Raw genomic sequence first — 23,641 nt, 5'->3', positions numbered from 1 at the left:
CTCCTGTACTAACCCTGACTAACTTTTCTCCTTTCAAATTACAGCTACTCTAATACCTAATAATTTCTGACTACCATGTTATTATAAATATAATGCATGTATACATAGATATTGCAACTCAAATACAATACCCATTGATTATTACTGCTAGTTCTATTCATTGCTTAGACTAATGTATCTTTTATATATTAAAAACAAAAAAAAAAAAATTTGTAACAACTGCTTTTTTAGTTCTTGGTAAGTTTTAACTGCTATTACTTTTTTAAATGTATGTATGGATTTTCTATTCTTTTTGTTTTTTAGAGCTTTTCTCCCCGGGCCTCTACTGAAAATGGACATGTATCCAGCTAGACTAGCCCGGTCAACAAATGTAAAATAATAAAATAAAAATAAATAAATAAAATGATGAGGGGAAAATGCACTTTTTCAATACAAGAGTAAGGAAAGGCAAATCAATAATTCAAGATATCAACAGGGAGGAGTTTACTAAGCTCAATTTACACTGGACAGCTTAAAATCACCAGGTTTAAAAAGCAGATCAACAAATATGAGGGTGGGTGGGAAAAACTAACAGGGAATCACAGCAGTGCTTTAGTTTATGCAAGGTTGAAATCTTTTTAGAAAAGAAAAGGCCCAGAAATTCACTCGGTATTTAAGTGTCACTCAACACACAATTTAACCAATGAAAAAAACATATGAAATATGCAGCCTTGATAATTTAAGTGTCTACCTCTTACATAGAGCAAAAGCACCAGGCCAAGCAGACTTCTTACAACAGAAAACAAAATGGAGCAGGTAAATCAGAAAGCAATTCTATTAACAAGTCACAGACAAAAAAATATAGGTTTACTTTCATCACCCAGCAGGGAATCACCAGCAGTGCTTTACTTTATGCAGGCTTGAAATCTTTTTATTATATACAAAGGCCCAGAAATTCACTGTGTATTTAAGTATCACTCAACAGACTATTTAATCATACTGATCCTTTAGCAGAATTTGCTGTTAAGCAATCTTACCTTAATGCCCTACTCAGACTGACATTTTTTTTAATTAAAAAAAGATGGACCACTACTTTGGGCCGTGTCTGCTGTCTGCACTGCCCAAACATTTACTGATGTCCTGCCTATACTACTTTCTTTCTTTTTTTTTAAGAAAGAGAGTAAACTGTTCCAGCTTTCAGAACATGCATGGTCTGACTGCTGATGAAGAAACAAGTAAGGGAAAAATGAGTTACCTCAAGACCAGTGTAACTGCACTACTGCTCAGAGCGGAGATAACTTATCATTTGTACTAAAGTGGTTAAGTATGGCTGTTAACTCAGGTTAAAACTCCCACTAGGTGGGAGTTTGGTATAATGGTTAAAGGGTTTACCTTACCACAAGGTGCGGTGTTTAATTCTTACATGGGGTAATTGGCTAGGCTTAAAATGGCCCACAAGGGCAGTTAGCCTAGTTCTAGCATATGAACCCAAGACCTCTAACAGTAACCAATAAAGTTTTATTCATGCTAAATTACTCAAGGCACCAGGCGAAACATAAGAAAGAGGTATAGTGATTGCTTGTAATTTTTATATTTGTTTTTTTCTCCATTTCCTGACAGCTACTGTGTCACATAACTAGATTAATCTATTTCACTTGGGTGAGAGATGATTGTGGGATGCTGTCATCCAGGCAGCCTCAGCAAATGGAAGTCCCACACTGTGGGCCCTCATTGGTAAGCACACTTCTGCTCATGCTCACTGTCTCTTACAGCAAGTGCACACTAATTTGTGGGCACTTGCTACCACACTTTCACTCTACATTTGCTAGGGCACCCTACTTTCACAGGCTGCCAGTGTTGCAGACAAGTATCTGACACTGACTCCCATGTTTTCCTGCAGTTTCCTCCAACACCCATGTTGCTAAAGGATCCCAGCTCATCTGGGTCACAGTAAGGATTTTATCCCTCTATGGGATACAACCCACAAAGGTTGCTTGCAACAGTTATCAGCAAAAAAAAAAATAGTATTCCTATGCTTGCAGTACAGATTAAAAGCTGAGCAGAGACTGAGTATTTCCATATACTCCCCCACTCAAGGGAGGCAAGGGTGTAAGAACACATTCTAATGCAATACAGTCTTTAGAATGACTGTGGATGGACATCATGAGATGGCATATAGCAGGCTTTCTGCTTATAATCCACTACAAAGAAGAAAGTGGTAGTATATTACAACATAATGATGATTATAGAAGAGTTCCTTGGTATCTGAATTTCTAGAGATACTTTGTGACACACTTAAGTGATTTTCCTGTGGGGTACTGCAAACCTCCACAGTGGAGTATAGATGCAAGCAAGAGATATAGTGGTGACCTCCAGTAGTTAGTTCAACACTTAAAACGCAAAGAATTCCCAACAATTTCTTTTCAAAGCATAGGTACTACAAATATTCAAAAGACACAAAATTGTTTTAAATACGTTTATTGTTAGTGACAGGCAGACAGTAATTACAAAAAATCTTCAGCATTAAGTACAGTTAATTTTTGGACCACTCAATGTTTGCTCCCTGATGCAGTGACAATAAATTATACAGTGGCAATTCATCTTAATATATGTCATCAAAGCTGGAGCAAGAACAATGATCAGTGTTCCCAATAACCACACTTACCAGAGAGTGAAATTCCAAGGGGAAAAACATTCAGCACATGGCATCTTTACAAGGCATAACAAATAATTTACATGGATAACATAAATATACAAACTTGAAACACCACACAATCTTTCTCTAGTCAGTCTGCATGTTAATCTTCCCTCATAAGTTCTACAAAAAGTGCCAGCAGTTGCAGTCATAGTGTTTACATATGCATTGCATACTACCAAACCGAGCAAGAAGATTTTATCTCAGCGGTATCATTACTATTGTTGCCATAAACTTGTACGAAAGCTAATGAACTCCTAGCAGAACACTGAACTAGTCAGAAAGCAGCATCCACAGTGATCTCTCCCTGCACAGCAACATCTTCAGAGATACTGCACTAAAGCTTCAATTCATTTTCCTCACAAAAGCAAAGTGCCGGTACAGAAGCTGTCACTGTTACAGACATCGAGTTCCTAGTAAAGTGAGAAATTCCTCTAGCATTTACATTTTGATGTTATTAAAATGTCCTGTCCCACAAAGAATTCTGGAATCAAGATAAGTTATCCCCTAACAAGGGAACACAGAGGGATCACATGGCATCATACATCTGAAATGGTTCTTAGAAGCAAATTAGACGTCTAGAACAGTAAGAGTAAAGAAAAGGTGATATAATCAAGATCATCACAATCAAACTGACTCTTAAATGTTGGGGGGAAAAAGAGAGTTACAATCAGTAGACAGCTTTAAAAGCTCCATCTTGTAAATTTACGCTGCGTATATTAAAGATAGAGAAAGCAACCCTAATACAATAAGATTTGTTTACCCAGAATGGGCTGTCGTCTTTGTCATATCTCTTTCAAAGATAGCGCAAGCAGAATGTGTATTCACTATACTTTATCTTAAAGTCCACTTGCTTGGTTACCTTTTTAGTCAAAAATAAACTGTTGATCATCATTATAATGTGATACGTTGAGAAGTAAACTGCTTCACACTATACATTAACAGGAAGAACATATATTTAGGTAACTTACTTTAGCCTCAGTCTTTACGAGGACATCTGTATTAAAACAGGGGCAGTGCCCATTATGTCTCACATGCACAACAAAACTAAAATCTGATGTCACAAGAAGACAGTTATGACACAGAGTAATCTGTGTAGTTCATACAGTTACAGTAAAATGTTAAAAAAATGACTTAATAAATGTGGTTGTGTTTGTCATGTTTTAATCATCTCTGTGACATTCTGTTGATATCAAACACACTGAACACATTAGGAATGTGTTTATATCAAATTTCATTTATAAATTTTATACACGTTACATTTATTTTGTAGTGTATGTCACAACACCATTTACTTTTTAAGTAAAAATGAAAAATAAGAGAATGTATTACTATTTCTGCTAATTACAAAAAATTAAAAAGTAATCAGTCAAAAAGCAAAGATGATGCATAAAGCATTAAAGTGGAAGATGTGACACCTGTTTTGTTTAAAGCTGACCTTAATGCCTAAAAAAATAATAAAAATAAAATACAACTTGAGAAATGCTATACAATATATCTATAAACTTGTGCTTTACAGAACATTCCATTACACACAGTGCAAACAAAGAACCGCCTGCACTAATCTAAGCATTTTTAATATCAGAAAACCATATCCAAGCCAGACCACTTGCTAATACAGATCATGGGACTAAGCATGTATTTCAGAATGAAATATTTCTATTGAAGGCTAAAGTCTTGATACTGGTAATACTGTTGACCAAATGGTGCCATTTTCATCAATGATTTATCTGCATTTCTCAAGTATATGATGTAAAACTGCAGTTATGAGAACATTTGTTCCATTAAATGGTCAGACCTTGCTTATGTTTCATGAAACTGGTGTCCTCATTAGCAGCCTTATAACTTCTGTGGCCACAGCAATAGGCCTTAGATTTGTATCACTGAAGTTGTGCTCGCTGCTAATCAGGTGGCATCACTCAGCACCACATCACCTAAATATGCCAGTACCATCATATGCGGCCTCAATTTTCAGATTCCTTTTTTTTTCTCTGTTGCAAAACTCAGTCACCTATACTGCGGGTGTCTTCTCAAATTGTCTCATGGCAGTGAGGTTATTTTTCTGTCACCCTCATTTCCAAGATTTATATCTGTAGCAAGTAAAAGCATCCAGAATGCAAGGTAGCTCATTTTAAAAATACACTACATTTATGCTGCCCAGTTAAAGTCTGTGTAATGCAAATTTTTCTATGACAAAAAGAGTATGCATGTTTAAACTAGAAATGTTACCATGATGACACTTCCAGTGTACTAAGCAATCTGCATCTTTTACTACAGACTCCCTTCCTTCATTTCTCATTCTGGTGATTTGTGACATGACTAATTCTAAATCTAACGAACAGCCTAATTTATTTAACAGGAACAGTATTCTTACATAGTGGTTCATAACAATCTATGCTTTACAGATTTAGTCACCCCCTGGACTTGGGTTTAGTAGGCTGTAAAGTGCTGAATTACTGAATGTGACAAGGGAAATCCTGTGTACCTCCGTGGGTGGTATCTGTAAGCAATTTATCCACTGTGCACTTGCACTTAGTGACGACTTTTGGTCATCAGAAACCCCTTTTGCAACAGTACATAATTGTGTCTGCATAAAAGCATATCACTACTTTTAGGGTTACTTCAGCTTGAATTTTTACAAACCACAGCTATTTTCTTGCACTGAGTGTGTGCATTAACCTTTATAAAAAGGATTAGTTTGTAACAAACTGCCTTTTTTCTCAATAAAAACTAAGGACACTTCCTGACCTTTTTGTACTGGCCATTGCACAGGTTACCAAAGCAAGTGTCACATGATCAATGGCTCTACCACACCAGATGATGCTATATTTCAATAATCACAGCAGATGAGCACTAATAGGCACATGCTCTCATTTTACATAGTAGCCCAACATGTAGCTTAATCTGGTGATTTATGAGTTTATGCACATATACAATGCCGCAACTTCTGACCATCAGGAAATGTACATATGCAGCATGGACAAGTTTGAGAATTAAAAAAAATTTTGAGAAGTAAGTTCCTTTTGCACTACTGGGTAAGGAGATTAACCAGTTCAAGTCAAACTAACCTAGCCAGTAAATGCAAAAAGTCACCTGTAATTAAAACCTCCCATTAGACCATCAATTTGTCTGCCATCACACCCAAAGAAGTTCTTTAGCAGAATTCATAACAACGTACACTTTGATTTGCATTGCCATGGAGTTAACATGTTTGCTTTATAGCATTCAGTCGCTTCCAGGTCATCACATTTCAAAAAGATCAACTTGAAATTAAAATGTGATAAAGCAGCATTTTGTAAGGTATAGATTGTACATGCTTTCCTCTGACTTACAGCAACCCTTGAGCTGCAAAAACTGTTTACTTGCTTGCTTGATTTAACCTTTTGCTGTTCTAAACTGAAACTCAAGAAGAGTGACATTTTCATCCTTATGCCAAATACACCAATTTTTAGTTGTACCTCAGAGATGTTGCATGGTTGAACTACTATGGTTTACGAGGAAAAATAATGAAAAATTACTTTTTTTTAAAGTAAGTTAATGGCAGTGCCTTAAAGGCATACAAACGTATAATGCATATGACCATTCTCCTGTTTTTATACCAACTTAACCCCGAACAGGTATGTGAAAAGGTGAATAAGCCCCATTGTAAGGTTAATTAGGTTAGTATCATCAAGCTACAGTTAAGAATATGCTTTTAACTGCTACAACACCAACTCAAAAGAAATGTGTGCCTTTTTTTCCCTACAGTAATAACTTGAACTGTTTAAGATGCTTAGAATCAGCTGGTACAACCATATGAAAGAAGAGGAGACTGTCTGAAGTTGTGACTACAGGTTACTTCAAATTACCACTCCTAGAAGCCTTTGTTTTGTGGAATGAAAAGGGTTACACAACTGACCAAAAAAAGCTAGTTTCCACATTGCTTTGCAATGAACATATGTGCAGGTACAGGCAACACTCTGCTCTTGTATTTAACATGTCCTTTTTTTGAGCCATTGTGAAATGAATCCCTAACAACTAACTTTTCAGGCACTGAGTTGCAGATAAAGTGCTGGTACAGCTTCAGCTCTGGTAGACAGACAGCAATGATCATGCACAACATAAAAGGGGTAGCAACAAAAGCTCATAGTTCCCTTCTTTTGGAAAATTTCGGTATCCACAGGGCTTGCCCTGTAGCTTGGAACAGATGACTGGCCAATAGCAGTTCACTCTTGGTCTAGCATGGCACCCAGCTGATCTGCAAGATCATCAAACATGTTCTCTATGTCATCAAGGATGTTTCCTGTGGCTTTCAAAACACTGGAACTGTTGCTGCAAACGGAGAAAGAACAAAAGTAAGTATCAGCATGCTGTTAATTGTGTCTGTTTGCTAAGGTCAAATTACATAACTGCAGTGAAGACAGAGTTAGCATGAGCAGAACACCTGATTAAACATTCTGTGTACAAACAGACCAAATAAGCATACGAAACACTCATATTTGAGTGACAGCAGGCAAAATGAGATATCAGTTTATAAACTCATACAAAAAACGACTTCTCAAGGGTAAAGACTGTAACTGCACAACAAATTAATTCTAGTCAAAAGTTTCAGCTTGATTTAATTTTACTTGCCTGGAGGTAATTAAAAAGGACTAGCTGAGACTTTAACCAGACATGCTCATGTGCTTGTGTAAATGTGTATAAAGTGTAAGAAAGTCGAGTTTTCTAAGTACATCTTGAATGACTGCTACAATAGCAATAATAGCATCCAGGTCAAGGGATGTTACAACTCCACTGTACTTGACCCTCATCAGACCATTAACAGAGTATAAAAACCCCCTTTGCATGTACCTCAATAGACACCTGCAGCAGCTGGAGAAACCTCAGAGGTTTATCACTAAGAAAATTCAGAGACTCGAAACCATGATCTATGTGGACAGGCTAAAAGCCCTGTCACTTTACTCTGCATCTTCTAGGCTGCTGAGAGACAACTTGTGCCTGGGTTATATGGCAATCTCCAACCCTGCCCTAATGGAAATGCTGGATATCCGAGAGTCAAATAAGAGTCACTCGCTCTAAGGATCTCAACCTAGCATGTGACATTAACAGCACATGCTGGAGAGAAAGATACGTCTCCCAGAAACTGCTGCTTCTCTGGAATAGACTTCCTATTCACATACAACACAGCTCCTCACTGACACTATTCAAACACAACCAAGACAATTGGACAGGTGACCACAAATTTGCCCCTGGGGTGGCACCCATGTCCCTCATGGACAGGGGTAGCCGGTATTATTCACAGACTTCTTCTGTTCATAAATTCGTTCTGCAAGCTATCCATAAAGAACAAACGGGGATATTTGAGGTTAACATGGCTAGCCTTGTAAAGGCTCTAGGTCCGCTAGCCTAGTAACAGTGTTTATATTACAACATTGACGCTTTAGTTAATCCAATAACTAAAGCTCGATCTTGTAATATCGACAGCTAAAATTGTCGAACGGCCAATTCAACCAAGGGAAGCACTTCCTTGGCCGAATCAAAAAAAAAAAACTGCTACAAACAAACTAAACTTTAAACTTGAACCACACAAAAGGCAGCGAATGAACTGGTAGATACAAACAGGCAAAAATGATTTATTATGTTAGCGCTTTCGGAAAGGTTAATACCCTTCCTTCATTAGACAATTCAATACACAAATTAACTTTCCTTATATAACTACACCATAATTACTAAATGACATCATTATAATCAATTAGAACACCAATTAAACATGCAAAGCACTTGATGAATCTGGAGCCTAGAACTTTACTTTCACCAAGCCTTATAACTAAGTAAGCCCATAAAAATAAATAAATAGAGTCATATATATTTCAATACGCATATTCACAAAAATTAGCTGAATAAAAATGAATTAACAAGTATGTAATTCATTAAATAAATAATAAATACTGCAAATAGTAGCAAGCTGATAACATATTTAAAAACCTTCTAAAATCCATTTAATATGCTAAAATATTATGATAAGTGTAATAAATACTAATATAATCTATCATTTCGCAATTATAAAATTCCTAAGTAACTAATCTTACCAACTTTATAAGTGTAAATGTATATAAACTGTTAATTATTATTTGTGAATGAATAAGTACACGAAAATTGTAAAAAATTATAATATTTATAAAACATGTTAAATATCTTATTCTTTATGTAATTGAACTTAACATGTGTTATACATTATATGAGTTTTCACTTATGTTAAATTTTAAATTTGGAACATAAACAAGGTTATCTTTTCAACGCTAATTTCCTAAGCACACATTTTATGGAAACAAACTCATTAAGACCAGGATGGACATAGGCTGTAGTTCTAATCTGCCATTGAAGTTCGTGGCATTCTAAATATAATTGCCACGGACTACCCCTAGGATCTGGTGTCACCTGATGTAATAATACAAACCTAAAATTATGGTTGGGGTTATCAGCCAAATGTCTTGCCAAAGCATTATTGTTGTCCCGTTTGGTTATTGCGTATTGATGTTCGTAAATACGCTGTCTCAATTCCCTTTCGGTTTTACCAATGTAAAAAGCAGGACAATCTTGGCATAAGGCACAGTAAACTACTGCTTTAGATAAACATGAATGTTTACCTTGAACCTTGTAATGAACGTTCCTGATTATTACCTCCTTATCAATACACAGAAACTTGCATTGGTTACATCTTCCACACTTAAACATTCCTTTATTGTGAACATTAACCTTTTTTGTAGGACATTCAAGTAGTGCCTTAATATTAGGACCTCTTCTATAGGTGATTTTTGGTTTATCACCCAATAATTTACTCAAATAGTGTCTTCCTTTATTAAAACCCAATTTTTGTTAATAATTTCTCTGATTACAATGCTATCTAAATTGTAAGTACATAAAAAACCTGTGTGAAAGTTCTCAACTTTAGTACAAAAAACACCAGTGTTTGGGCTGACTGCACCAGTAGTATCATCCGGTGTACCTAAAAGAGGCTTAAAAAATCCTGAATTTCTTTTATTAATAACTTCAAATGAAATTTCTTTGATTAAAGAAACAGGATAGCCTCTTTTAATAAACATAGATTCTAGATGAGAACATTCGTATAAAAAATCATTCTCTTCAGAAATCATTCTTGCCGCCCTCACCATTTGTCCTTTAATAACAGCTCTCTTCTGATGGGGAGGGTGGCAACTTGTATAATGAAGGAATGAGTTTGAGTATGTAGGTTTCCTATATATTGTACTGGTAAATTTAGCTTTTTCCAAGTTTTTATGAATAAGCACATCTAAAAAGCTAATTTGGTCATGTTGAATGTCATATGTAAATTCTACAAAATTAGTTAAAGATGAAATGTTGTAAATAAAGTTTGAAATAAGCTCACAGGGTCCTTTCCAAATAAAAAACATATCATCCTGGTACCGAGTGTACCAGGCAACATTATGTTTAAAAAGATCATTATTAAATAGGAAGGACTTCTCCCAATGTGCCATCACACAATTGGAAAAAGCTGCCCCCACAGGGTGACCCCATCGCCACACCTGTCTTTTGGAGGTAGATTTGGCCTTCAAACCACATGAAATTATTTTTCAACACTAAATCCAATAAAGTTTCAACTAAATATATACTGTCATCTTTGATTTGTCTTTCATGCATAAAATCTCTAATTCATTCAACACCAGTATCTTGTGGAATCACTGTATATAGGTCCTTAACATCTACTGTTAAGAACGTATAATCTTGATTGAAAGGAATTCTTCCTAGTTGTTCTAAGAAACTCCAAGAGTCCTTACAGATTTGATTTTCAGCTAGTATTAAAGGTTTCAAACACTATCTACATATTTGGCACATGCATAAGTGATAGACCCTCTACCATCCACTACAGGCCTAAAAGGAGGGTCAAAAACACTTTTGTGTATTTTAGGTGTGCCAAATAATGTAGGTATTTTTGGAGAAATAATAGACAAATAGTTATACAAGTCCATATCTATGGAACTTTCTAGGAACAAATCTTGCAATATAGACTTAATTGTACTATAAGCTACATTAAGCTCATTACAACTAACCAGTGCGTAAGAAGGAGAGTTTACAAGTAACATCATTTTGCTTACATATTTGTCATGGTCCATTAAAACCAATCCACTCCCCTTATCAGGCTTCATTGCTCTAATTTTACAATCCTGTAATAATGTAATGAAATCATACTCAAAAGAACTAATATTTTTAATAGTTCTCTTTGTAGTATAAGAACTGTGACTTAAAGAGCGCATGTCAATTTCACACATCTTTTCAAATAATAATAAATTAGCGTGTAGGGGAGGATTATACGAACTAGACACCCTTAGGCAATCGGAACTAATATTAACTGGTCCTAAAAGTGCATTTAAATTAAGCTTACGAACAAAAAGCTTAAGGTCGATTAAAGTTTTGACCACATTCATATGAGCATCAGGTACGAAGGAAAACCCTTTAAAAAAAATTCAATAATTTCATAAGGCAATTGCAACATAGTAAAATTGTAAATGCAAAAGTCATTGCTATGAGCCTTTAAAATCTGGGGCCCCTCATTTGAAAATTCAATCACCGACTGCGCTGGTTGCGTCTGTTTTTCTGACGCCCTCGATTGTTGTTGTTCAAGTTCAATGCTTTCTGTTGATAGCGCTGGCCATTGGAAAAACCCTGTTGTCCACTAGGACCAGGTTGATTTTCATAATCGGAATCCCTTTGTTGTTGTACAACAGCACTATATGAGGCATTGGAAAAATTCTTTTGATTGTTTTTATTATTGTTATTGTTATACTTATTGATTCTTTCACTTCTACGAACAACCGGCCCTTGTTGAGCATCAGCACCATTATCAGTTGTCAAGTCAATCTCATTACTCTGGTGCTCATTACCTGATGATTCTTGTGGTGCAGAGTTTATACCCAGGGATGACAAAACCACTGGTGGTCTAGGGTAGGCCTTACCCTCTTGGTATTGTTGCAAATCTCTAACTATTTTTTTCTTCTTACCATTTAATAATTTACACATAGATGCCTCGATGCTAGTAAAAATGTGTTTATAATCATAATTATATTGTAAAAAATCTGGATGAGATATAATAATATGTTCCAAAATTTCTAATTCGCTCTTTAAAGAAATCATTTCAGTTTTGTACCGATTTACTAGAACAGTAATAAATTCAAGACCTTGTTTATTAAAGAGCTCCAATAAAGTCTTATGAAAGTCCGATCCTTCCACTAGACCCACTGGATATCTCCATTGCCTTAGGCCCTTAGGAATTATTTTCTTACTCAAGCATTCTTCCAAATAAGAAACCTCCAGCTGAAGTTTCCTGCATTTATACAGTTTATTGTCAAACTCGTTTATACTTGTCAAAATGTTGTTCACTACTACCTCGTCTTCTTGTAATGCTACATTAGACACAACTTGGGAAAATGTGTACTTATTCTCTAAAAAATTAGTCAAAGTAGGCAGAGGTGTATTACCTGTTTGTCGAGGTGGAGAAATGTTATTTACACTTGGAACAGGCTGCCCACCTTGCCTATTATCCATATTCAACCCTCTGGTGTTGGGTACATCAGGTCCAGGTAGTTGACGGTTTACTACCAAACTGACATTGTTGTTAGATTCACCCGGCTCGTTCCTCTCTTGATTTTGTACCTGAGAAACAGTATTTGCTACTAAATTGTTGCCATTTGAAAAATAATCCATGCGTTGTGTTAACGCTTCCACGCGACCCAACAGCACTTGAATTAGTGCTGTCAAATTCCCGTCAGCGTTCGCCTCACCGGAACTAGCGTTTGTTGCATTAACGGAACTGGCACTTGTTGCATTAACAGTTGCATTAACGGTTTTCCTTTTAGAACTGTCAGTCCCAGTACTAATAGGCTCCACTTGCGAAAATAAAGATCCTTGAGAAGCTGCCAGTAAGTCGCTTGCCATATTATCAAAAACTGCTACAAACAAACTAAACTTTAAACTTGAACCACACAAAAGGCAGCGAATGAACTGGTAGCTACAAACAGGCAAAAATAAAAAATAAAGGAAGACACTAGTTTGAGTAAATTATTGGGTGATAAACCGAAAATCACCTATAGAGGAGGTCCTAACATTAAGGCACTACTTGAATGTCCTACAAAAAAGGTTAATGTTCACAATAAAGGAATGTTTAAGTGTGGAAGATGTAACCAATGCAAGTTTCTGTGTATTGATAAGGAGGTAATAATCAGGAACGTTCATTACAAGGTTCAAGGTAAACATTCATGTTTATCTAAAGCAGTAGTTTACTGTGCCTTATGCCAAGATTGTCCTGCGTTTTACATTGGTAAAACCGAAAGGGAATTGAGACAGCGTATTTATGAACATCAATACGCAATAACTAAACGGGACAACAATAATGCTTTGGCAAGACATTTGGCTGATAACCCCAACCATAATTTTAGGTTTGTAGTATTACATCAGGTGACACCAGATCCTAGGGGTAGTCCGTGGCAATTAGATTTAGAATGCCACGAACTTCAATGGCAGATTAGAACTACAGCCTATGTCCATCCTGGTCTTAATGAGTTTGTTTCCATAAAATGTGTGCTTAGGAAATTAGCATTGAAAAGATAACCTTGTTTATGTTCCAAATTTAAAATTTAACATAAGTGAAAACTCATATAATGTATAACACATGTTAAGTTCAATTACATAAAGAATAAGATATTTAACATGTTTTATAAATATTATAATTTTTTACAATTTTAGTGTACTTATTCATTCACAAATAATAATTAACAGTTTATATACATTTACACTTATAAAGTTGGTAAGATTAGTTACTTAGGAATTTTATAATTGCGAAATGATAGATTATATTAGTATTTATTACACTTATCATAATATTTTAGCATATTAAATGGATTTTAGAAGGTTTTTAAATATGTTATCAGCTTGCTACTATTTGCAGTATTTATTATTTATTAAATGAATTACATACTTGTTAATTCATTTTTATTCAGCTAATTTTTGTGAATATGCGTATTGAAATATATATGACTCTATTTATTTATTTTTATGGGCTTACTTAGTTATAAGGCTTGGTGAAAGTAAAGTTCTAGGCTCCAGCTTCATCAAGTGCTTTGCACGTTTAATTGGTGTTCTAATTGATTATAATGATGTAATTTAGTAATTATGGTGTAGTTATATAAGGAAAGTTAATTTGTGTATTGAATTGTCTGATGAAGGAAGGGTATTAACCTTTCCGAAAGCGCTAACATAATAAATCATTTTTGCCTGTTTGTAGCTACCAGTTCATTCGCTGCCTTTTGTGTGGTTCAAAAAAAAAAAACTTTACATCTGAAATGAAGTGGGGGTTGTGCCCCGACAACCCCGCTACCTAAATATACCAACTGCAAGATCACTCCAAATTGGAGAAACGGGCATACTCCACATAACGGACAAGGGAAGTGTTTCCCTGGGTTAAATTGGCCATTCGACAATTTACGGCTTCAATATTACAAGTTTGAGCTTTACTTATTCGATTAAGTAACGCTTCAATCTTGTAATATAGAACCTAGTAACCGCCTATGAACCAGTGTAACCGTAAGGGTGGCCGGAAAGAAGAGAGGGTCTATTGAATTTCTTTACCAGGGAACCTTGACAAGATCCAAGTTGACTCTCTAAGTGTCTTTTTCTTTTCTGGGAACAAAAAAAAAATGCAACAGGACCCTTGTCTTTGTCGGAGAGAGCCTCTCTAATAGTGAAGAGATTACCATTTTTTTTAAGACTTGTTTCTTCCAAAGTATTTGGTTTAGTGGAATAGGAGGCATTCCCATGAAAGTTGGAATATGTTTATGAGCTTCCACACAGAGTTGAGCTGATGTGATTTGAAAAGGGATTGTTTTCCTTCTAGCTGGAGCGAGAGGGTACGGAGATTGTGTACTCAGAAGTGGGAGGTGCTGTTCTACCAGGGTGGGAGACTGTTGCCTATGCCCGATTATCTGCCTCTGCCACTTCTCTACTGGCCTTCCTTGAATTTGTTCTTTTGCCAGAACTGCTTTGCAACAGACTGTTTGATAGAAGTGCAACTATTTAAATGGAACAGTTTTATTTGTACTTAAGAAATGGATAGCAAATTAAACACCATTAGAAAGCAAAGAAATAGACTGTTACAAACACTCTATAGGTAGTTAAAACAAAGGCTTGGGCAGAAATTAAAACAACAAAGGCAAATAAATAAAGTTCAGTTGCAGAGGTTTCTACTTCCCATATGCTAATTTGCCATTTCATAAAAAGATCCCTTTTTAAAAACTGATCGACCTTTACTAGAAAAGAAAATTCACCAGTTGTATGAAAAGGCAGTAATCTCTATTCATTGTAATTTTTTTTATCTAGCTTATGTTACCTAATTTTTATGACAAGAATAGTAGTTCTATCCTCCAAACTTCTTTCACTCAGCTCCTGACTCAAGGAAATGTTGGCCATTACACTTACACCTCATAGGCTGTGTGTGGACATAGGTCCAGCTTTTCTGCTCCTTGGACTAAACAGGCTAATTCTCGATACAGTCAGCTGATGCTGCATTAACAAAAAACATAACTTTTCCTGGGTTGTTGGAATGACCTATTCTGCATATGGCAGCCTATGACACAGCATGCAGAAATGTATAGTTGTTTGAGCAATCTCATGTTGCTACTAACGACTTTATTACTCACCTAGCTTGGATATCCTCTTGGTTCAATTTCTTCTCTACGTCTTTAAGTGCAGCCTCAAGGGATGTGCTGGTTTGTTCTAACCGCTGTTGAACTTGAACTTGGGTTTGAACTGCTGCCTTCGGTGGCACCAGGACTTCTGAAGCTGAACTTACAGGTGAGCTAAACTGTTGACTGCAAGGTTTGAAAGACCTACATGACTCAGTGATCCAAGCAGTTCCTGTCCTTTCTGTTTGCACTGCTGGAAAAGAAACACTGCCACCTACTATGCCAAGGGGCAGTGACTGCTGCAGCCGGTTAGCTAATCCATCTTGAGCAGTGGAAGCATTCACAGTAACTTGATAGGGCTGCTTCATGCACATATCTATTAAAAAAAGCCAAGATTTAAAAAATTAATGTCAGTAATATTCTGGCCAAAAAAAAAATCCAAAGTATTTCTGCTTATGCCTATAGTCTTGACTTGTGAGTCACACAGGTAGTTGTGTCCAGAGACAGAATACATACAGCTGAACACACTACAGAAATGTAGGCATAGACACTCCATTGTTTTTTTCATACTAGGAACTCTGAACTTTAAAATAATACATGACAAACAAAAACACATTGTGCAGATTCTATTCATTCATTTGGTAAACAGTTTAGTGCATCGACATTTTCAGATTTTACTCAGAAGCATCAAATACAAAAATACAACACTAGGAACATTACAAACAAATCTTAACTGAAATACTTCAAATGAGAAATCAAATGAGAGATTAAAAATAGAAAAACACATTTACGCACGACAGAGTTGCAAAATGTCACACGATCTCAGTCACAAAATGCTAAACTGCTTCTAATCTCAAAGCACAAAAAATAATGAATAACATTCTGGATTTGAGATTCTTTTTCACAGTAGTCATAAGTTTCTTTTTCACAGGAGTCATAAGTCTTTCAAATTATCAACTGCAAAAAAGAGATGAAGCAAACCATACCACATAACACCTAGCAATAAGTGCATAATACCAAAATACAAAGTTTGCTGCATTAAAAGCATACATTATATGGAAAGCTTTGTACTAAGTATGATACAAAATGCAGACGTACAGTTGTTTGACAAACTGCACTGTAACGGCACATATTTGAGTAGCTGGATTACTTATCCATGGTAAATTAGCAAAGACAGACATCTATCCATTGTCTTTTGTCTCCAGAGTGAAACTGGAATCCTGTCCTAGTCCGGAATGTTTGCTGATGTACAGCTGAAAGGAGGTAAAGATTGTGCCACTTTCACTTTTTTTTCTAGCAAAGTACCTGTCGAACTGCATTGGTTGAAGGCATTTACTCCCCCTGGCCATCAGTCTGCAAAGCCTCTAGGGACTGTAAGACTGCTTTGTGATGTATTCCAAACACCCAGACTGGCCTTAAAATCCAAACTTGTCCATTAATAACTATTGGTTTTATTATTATTTTTTTATATTAATTTTGGTGTCAATGTGCAAAGTTTTATCATCTTCCCCCTCACAGATTATTTATTTATGTATTACCGTTTCCTTACCAGGAAAATCTGGCTGGACACAAGTCCCATTTTTAGTACAGGCCCAGGGGAAAAAATGCTCCACATAAAATTCATTTTTACAATGAATAACAGTTAATAAACTTAAATATTTAAGCATTACTCTACTGGTAATATTGTGGCATAAATAGTAAATGCATTTATCTTAGACTTTAGAAGTTATATTTATTTACTTATTGAATGAGTGAATGACATTTGATTACCAAGAAAGTCCAACTGGGTAGGACCCCCTTTTCATTGGAGGCCCAGGGGCAAAAGCTCCAGAGTATTACAAAACATTTTAAGAACAACAGTTTTATAATCTTCAAACATAATACAAACCATCTACAGTTTAAATAATTATACCAAATTAGATATAATTTGAAAACATTTGTTAAGAACAGATACAAGTTACATACCAATTATTTAATATTTAGAGAAATTTTAGTCAGTTTATACAGAAATTAAAGGTAAGTTAGTATAATACAACTAGGAATTGCATATGAAGTGAGAGAAAAACAGGCTTATGGCACATTTAGAGAGAAAGCCAGGGGACAGAAATTGATGAAAGTAAGGAAGTGAGTGAAGAAGGGAGAATAAGGATGAGCACTGTATGAGATGCATGGGAGGGAACTGACCTGATGGATACAGGTAAGGAGTTCCAGGCCTTAGCAACATGGCAAGAGTTTAGACAATGCCCAGAAGATTTGATTGGTTTGTGGACAAACAGGAGTTTTTAGTCACTGGACAGTAATGACTGACTGGGAGCATATCTGTGTCAAATGGTATTTAGTCCTAGACAAGCAGATGGATACTGGATCATTTTGTAGGTGGTAAGAAGCTGTGTACATCTTAGTTGATGGGGTTGTTCTAACGAATTTAGGCTTTTTAGTGCTATACAGTAGTGGGTTCTGAAAAGGGTATTTGCTGCAAATTTAGCAACTTTGTTATAGCATGTTCAAAGTTTTAATTTTTGTGATGCCTGGAGGTTATTCAGGATGGCGGCACCATAAAGAAGTGTGCGGAGGAGATAAGTAGTGGCAAGTGTAGTTTTAGTTGCATTGGTTAAAAAGTGTTTGGCTCTGTAAAGCATTCTTAATTTTGATGAGTTTTTCTTATGCAATTTTGTATATGCAGGTCAGATTTAAGATTAACATCCACTACCATCCATATAGATTTATGGGGGGGGTTGTGAGTTACAAAGCCATGTTTCAGTTAAAACTTCTGGAGTATTTTTTGGAGGTGTGCTACATTATCAGAAGTGCAAATGAGTGTGGAGTCATCTGTACACTCTATTAGGGAAGCTTGTTGTGTGGATGGTGTCGGTGAGAATATTAACAATGAGTGGACCAGGGTTAGAGCCTTGTGACACACCAGTGGCGAGTGGGAACTAAAGAGAGAACTGACTGATACCTACTGGATAGGTAGCTTTTAAACCATAGAAGGATGGGCTGAGAGAGACCTAATGAGGACATTTGAAGGAGAAGTTTGCTGTGAGAAACTGTGTCAAAGGCTTTAGGCAAGCCTAGAAATGAGGAGGAGATTAGTTTGCTGGTACCTCTAGCTTTACTGACAGTTATCTATACAGGTTAGAAGTAAAGTGGTAGTATTATGTTTAAATAAATAAATAAAAATTATCAAGAAAAACATAACTAGAAAAATTCTGAAAGCAGAGATGTTGAGATAACTGCACCTAGGTAAGAAGATGAGGTGGGTAAGTAAGGGGGTATTAGTATGAGATGACTACAGATATAGGTTAGGTGGAGGTTAGAGAAAGATGGACAAGGGATAAGAAGGCTGAGAGAGTCAGGGTGATTGATAGAGAATAGTAATGGAACAGAAAGAAAGGTGTGTTTAGTCAGGATGGGAGTAAGAGCATAAACGTAAGGAAATTAGGTGGTGTTTTAGGGTTGATGGGATGCAGTTCCAATGCTTAGGAACTTAGTTTGAGTAAAGTGAGTCGCCTGCACTGTTATGAGACTTGGTTCTGGTAAGGAGATATTTGTTCTATCAGCGGAGATTCCTAGGAGGGGGGTGGTGTTTGAGAATATTTTGTATTGATAGGGAGGTGTTGGGTTTGTGTATTATGTTGTAGGTAGTAAGCAGTTGGGAGTAGGTAAGGTAATTAGGTAGTTTGAGCTAGCGTAGGTGCTTTATGTGCTAGACACTGGCGCAAACAGTTTGGTAAGTTGGATGCAAACTTGGTTATTTTATTGTAGCAAATCTCTATTTTAGTTTTTAAGGTGGAGTGAAGATAAATCAGGAGGGTTGCTGCATGGAGAAGTTAAGATGTCATTAAAGAATTCCTGAAGGAGTCCATGGGAAAAAGTTTGTTTCGGTAGAGGATCTAGTACACTAAAGCAAGCATAGCTACAGAGAGGTGGAGAGGGAAGCATACACTGCAGAAGTGATCCTACTACTCAAGTCTCTGCTGTTGTGGTGAGACTGCTCACATAAGTACACTATGTTCAATGTAAGGATCAGTGCTACACTAGTACTAATTATGCCCGAGTAAAGTACTAGCACAGTTAGGATCAGATCTCCATAGAGTGCAGTCTGTCTTAATATGTCAAACAGAATTGCACTGGAAAAACCCTGTCCAGCTCCTGGACTGCAAACACAATTTATAATACTTTAAAGAGGTGTGGACAGATGCCTCACAAATGTCATGAACCAGAATATTGCTAAAGAACACTCCAAGTTTGAGGCTGGCATGCCTAGCATGTACCAGTGAACATTTCCTACTGAATCAAGATGGTGCAAGACTATGAAAAAAATGCATCTCTCATTTCTGCTTACATGCAACACTTAAGGGGGACAAAAGCTGCTTTAGCTGTGAAAGGATTACCAGAATGAGCCTGACTTCTGCTTTCTTTACTTTCAGGAGGACCCTGGCATTCTCATGGAGGAGTGAAAGGGGATAAGGCAAAAGGACGTCCCCTGTCCATGGGACAGTTAAAACATCCATTGCCTGTGCAGTCCTGCATGGGTAACTGGAGCAAAACTTCTTTACCTGTTATATCTGCTCTGAAGCAAACAGGGCTATTAGTAGGCACATGCACTTCTGCATGGCAGGCTAAGCACCTCTGTTTTAGCTTTCACTCATGGTTGCTGGAAGTGGATTTGCTCAATTTGTCCTCTACCTACCTGTGTGTTGACACAAAGTAGTAGTCCTTCAGGTACAGCTCTAGCTGAAAGGCAGTTTCTCAGGCTAAGTCAATCAGCACAACCTTACTGCATGGGTCCCCACTGTTTATGTACCATATAGCCATGGTGTTGCCTGTAATGGTGTGTAGTGCTCTCAGATGCGAGACTCTCCTCAAAGCCATCAGACCTGAATGCAGTCCATTACTATTTGCTTCCTTCATAATGAGATGCCTCTTTACTACTGCTGCACCCCCAGACTGTTTGTACCTTAAAACTGTTAGTGTGAACCCCTAACATCACGTCCAAAACATAATTTATTTTTTGTCGTTGTTTACTGAGAAGGTCCGACTGGGTAATAGCCATTTTCTGCATTGGCCCGGGGAGAAAAGATCCATTTGTTTACATTGCATTAAACTTCATTCCAGTTAAACACAGAGTAGTTACATTACTATTTACACTTATACACATACACTAGTTACATTTATACATTCTAAGATTTTACAGAGGTAGAAGTTGCTAAAGAGAAAGCCCACATGCAACTTAGTGGATTGTACAGGCAGCAGTCATGTACAAAAAAATTGTTTTGTCATTTCAGTGAGAGGCTAAGAGTATTCTGTTTAAGAAGAGTATTTGGAGAGCATCGTATGGTGAGCACAAAGTGGGCGGCCACAGTGGTGCAGCGTGGTTAGCGTTGTTGCCTCACAGCAAAAGGTTCTCCGGTTCGATTCTTGGCTGGGGTGCCTTCTGTGTGGAGTCTGCATGTTCTCCCTGTGGTCGCGTGGGTTTCCTCCGGGTGCTCCGGTTTCCTCCCACAACCCAAAGACATGCTGTAGGTGGATTGGACACTCTAAAATGGCCCTAGGTGTGAGTGTGTGCATGTGTGTGCCTTCTGTGGAAGGTTGGGCGCTGGGCTGGCAACTCAACACCGTAAAACTCCACTGCCAATTATGAGCGGACAGATGATCCGCTGTGGCGTCCCCTAACCGGGAAAAGCCGAAAGAAGAAGAAGAAAGAAGTATGGTGAGCACAAAGTCTAAACCCAGCGATGAGCATGTGTAAGACCAGGATTGGTTAAGATGTTGTTTAAGCAGTGGTTTAAAACTATTGAGTTTGTCAGAGAGTTTTATTTGTGTGGGGATAATATTCCAGAGTTTAGCAATCTATCAGGAGAGTGTCCTGCAACATTATTTGACTTAATTGTGAGTACTAAGAATTTGTTACTAGAATGGATGTCCCTTGTTGTACAGTACGGCAGTAATAAGTTTTGTAGTGCAGGGCATTTTTCTGGATGATAAATGAGTTTACGTACTGTAGTTAACGGTGAATATGTTATATAGTTCAAGCCAGTTTAATTGCTTTAAGTCTTGACAATAGTGGGTCCTTCGAGGGAGACTGGTGGCTAATTCAACTATTTTATTCTAGCAAGAGGAAAGTTTGAGTTTTGTTTAAGTTTGTTAGGATAGAAGCAGTGTATAAGACAGTTGGTAGCAAGAGGGTGGTTGCTAGAGTTTTTCTTGCACTATCTGTAAGGAATCCATTGATCCTATAAAGGAAGCCTAGTTTCTGGTGTACAGTACTTGCTGATCTTATCTGAGATTGTCATCTATTATAACGCCTAGAAGTTTACTGTGAGTTACATTCTCAATAGCAGTACTATTTGCTGAAATTATGGTAAAAGATTACTTTTGATTTTGGCAACTTTTTAAGGTAAAAAAAACCCACTAACTTAGTTTTCTTGGGGTTGAGTAGGAGGTTTGATTCTTTCAGTCAGGTTCTCGCAAAGGAGAAAGATTTTTGGGTAATGTCTTGGAGCTTATTTATTGTTGAGGCTGCAAATATTAATACTGAGATGTCTGCACACTGAACTAAAACTAAACTAGCATGAGTGGAGGTCATTAATAAATACATTAAACAGGAGAGGCCCAAGGATAGAGCCCTGTGTGTAGTAACTGGTTGAAAGGATGAGTAGTAGGTTTGTTCCATTTAATGGCCTGTTGCCTTCCAGACAGGTAACTAAGTAAATATGACAAGGAATTTTCTGAGAATCCTACTGAGGAGAGTTGAATGAGCAGTTGCTGGTGCGAGACAGTATCATGCCTTTGAGAAGTTTAACAACATGATGGACACAAGCAGACCATTGCTTCTAAGTTGGTTTACTACGTCGGTAAAATGTAGTAGAGCAGTGGTGGTGCTGTGCTTGGGCCTAAAGCCATGTTGTGTTTCTGAGCTATTTGAGGTTAGGTATTGCATCAGCTGCATATGGATGCATTTCTATAACATTTTGGAGAGGGGGGAGAAAGTCGCTATTGGTCTGTAGTTATTAAACTCTATAAATGTGCCGTCTTTGTGCAGTGGTATCATGTAGGATTTTTTTTTACACAGTGTTGGGACATATCTTCCTGCTATGGACCTATTAATTAGTATGGGCAAAGGGAAGGCTATGACTTCTGCAGCCATTTTTAGGTAGTCTGATGGTAGTTGGTCTACAGTTATGGAGGTAGTTTTTAGTTTAAGGAGCAACTTCATTATGAGTGAGGTGGGTACTGGACTAAAATTAAAGAGCTGTAGGTGGTTTTGGATGGACAGGGGTAGAGAGAGGGACACACATGTATTAGTGTCTAAGAGAGAGAACACTGATTGTATAAAGTAAGGATTAAACTGTGTGGGGATAGAGTCTGTTGTATTGTCTGTTTTTGGAGAGGGAGTGGTGATCTTGCCAGGGTGGAGTAGTTTATTTAGTGATGACCAATTAAGTTTTGGGTTGTTTTGATGTTTGTCATATAGGTTGGTATAGTATGTTTGCTTGTCCTGTTTGACATGGAGTTTTGCAAGGTTTCCAAAATGTCTAAATTGCTGGAAGGCATTCTGAGTTCTATTTTTACACCAATTTTTCCAGGCTTTATCCCTTTTATCATAAGTTTTTTTTTGTTTCATTTGTTAGTCATGATGAGGGGTTGCACTTTAATCTTTCACTATGTACTGGTCCTAGATTATTTAAGGTCTGTAAGAAAATGCTACTGAAGTGTTCTACAGCAGTATCTAGTGATTGTTCTAAGCACATTGTAGTTGTATTGTTTCAGTGTTTCACTGAAAATATCTTTGCTGAAATTGGTTATATTTTGTATTTGGTTATAGATAACGTGTTGACCTAGGTTAAGGTGAGTTCTAATGGCATATGTTGATATATGGCCACTTATGCTGTCTGAGAGGCAGCCTACTTTGGCAGTTTGTCTGGTTTATTTGTAAGGATCTTCTCATGCTGAGCGTCTCGCTGAAATTTTATTGATTCTAGTGGGTGTGGTTACTAACTGCTTGAAGTTGTCCAAGTTTATGGATTCAGTGGGGTAGTAGAATTTATAAGTTACCAGTCTACATCTCCAAGTATTATAGTTTCATGGTTAATTTGTTGGGATATCCAATACAGGATGTTTATAGCAATATCAATGTTATTCCCTGGTGGTGTATAAATTGCTGTTAAACAATGGGGTCATGAAATGCATGCTCTTTTTGTTTTCAACCTGATGAATCCACCACGCAAACATCTGTGTCATGGCCTGGATCACAGGAACATGATGTGAGGTGACA

At 37.0% G+C, this 23,641-nt stretch overlaps 1 protein-coding gene across 3 annotated transcripts in view; it reads right to left on the bottom strand.

The window, feature by feature from the left end:
* Window positions 1-2,441: 2,441 nt before the first annotated feature.
* CASKIN2 (CASK interacting protein 2) overlaps window positions 2,442-23,641 on the bottom strand; it is a 1,742,750-nt gene continuing 1,721,550 nt past the window's right edge. For all 3 annotated transcript variants that reach the window (XM_044084941.1, XM_044084943.1, XM_044084942.1), the window contains 2 exons: window positions 15,379-15,739; window positions 2,442-6,985 (listed from right to left, as the gene is read on the bottom strand). In XM_044084941.1, the coding sequence (XP_043940876.1) occupies window positions 6,880-6,985; window positions 15,379-15,739 (467 nt within the window). In that variant the 3' untranslated portion in view covers window positions 2,442-6,879. The remainder of the gene's footprint in view (window positions 6,986-15,378; window positions 15,740-23,641) is intronic.

This window comes from Protopterus annectens, chromosome 10.part0, assembly GCF_019279795.1.
Source record: "Protopterus annectens isolate FY-2018-M chromosome 10.part0, PAN1.0, whole genome shotgun sequence".
NCBI classification, from domain to species: domain Eukaryota; kingdom Metazoa; phylum Chordata; order Ceratodontiformes; family Protopteridae; genus Protopterus; species Protopterus annectens.
Note: the sequence above shows the minus strand (reverse complement) of the source record. Positions and strands in the feature narration are given on the sequence as shown.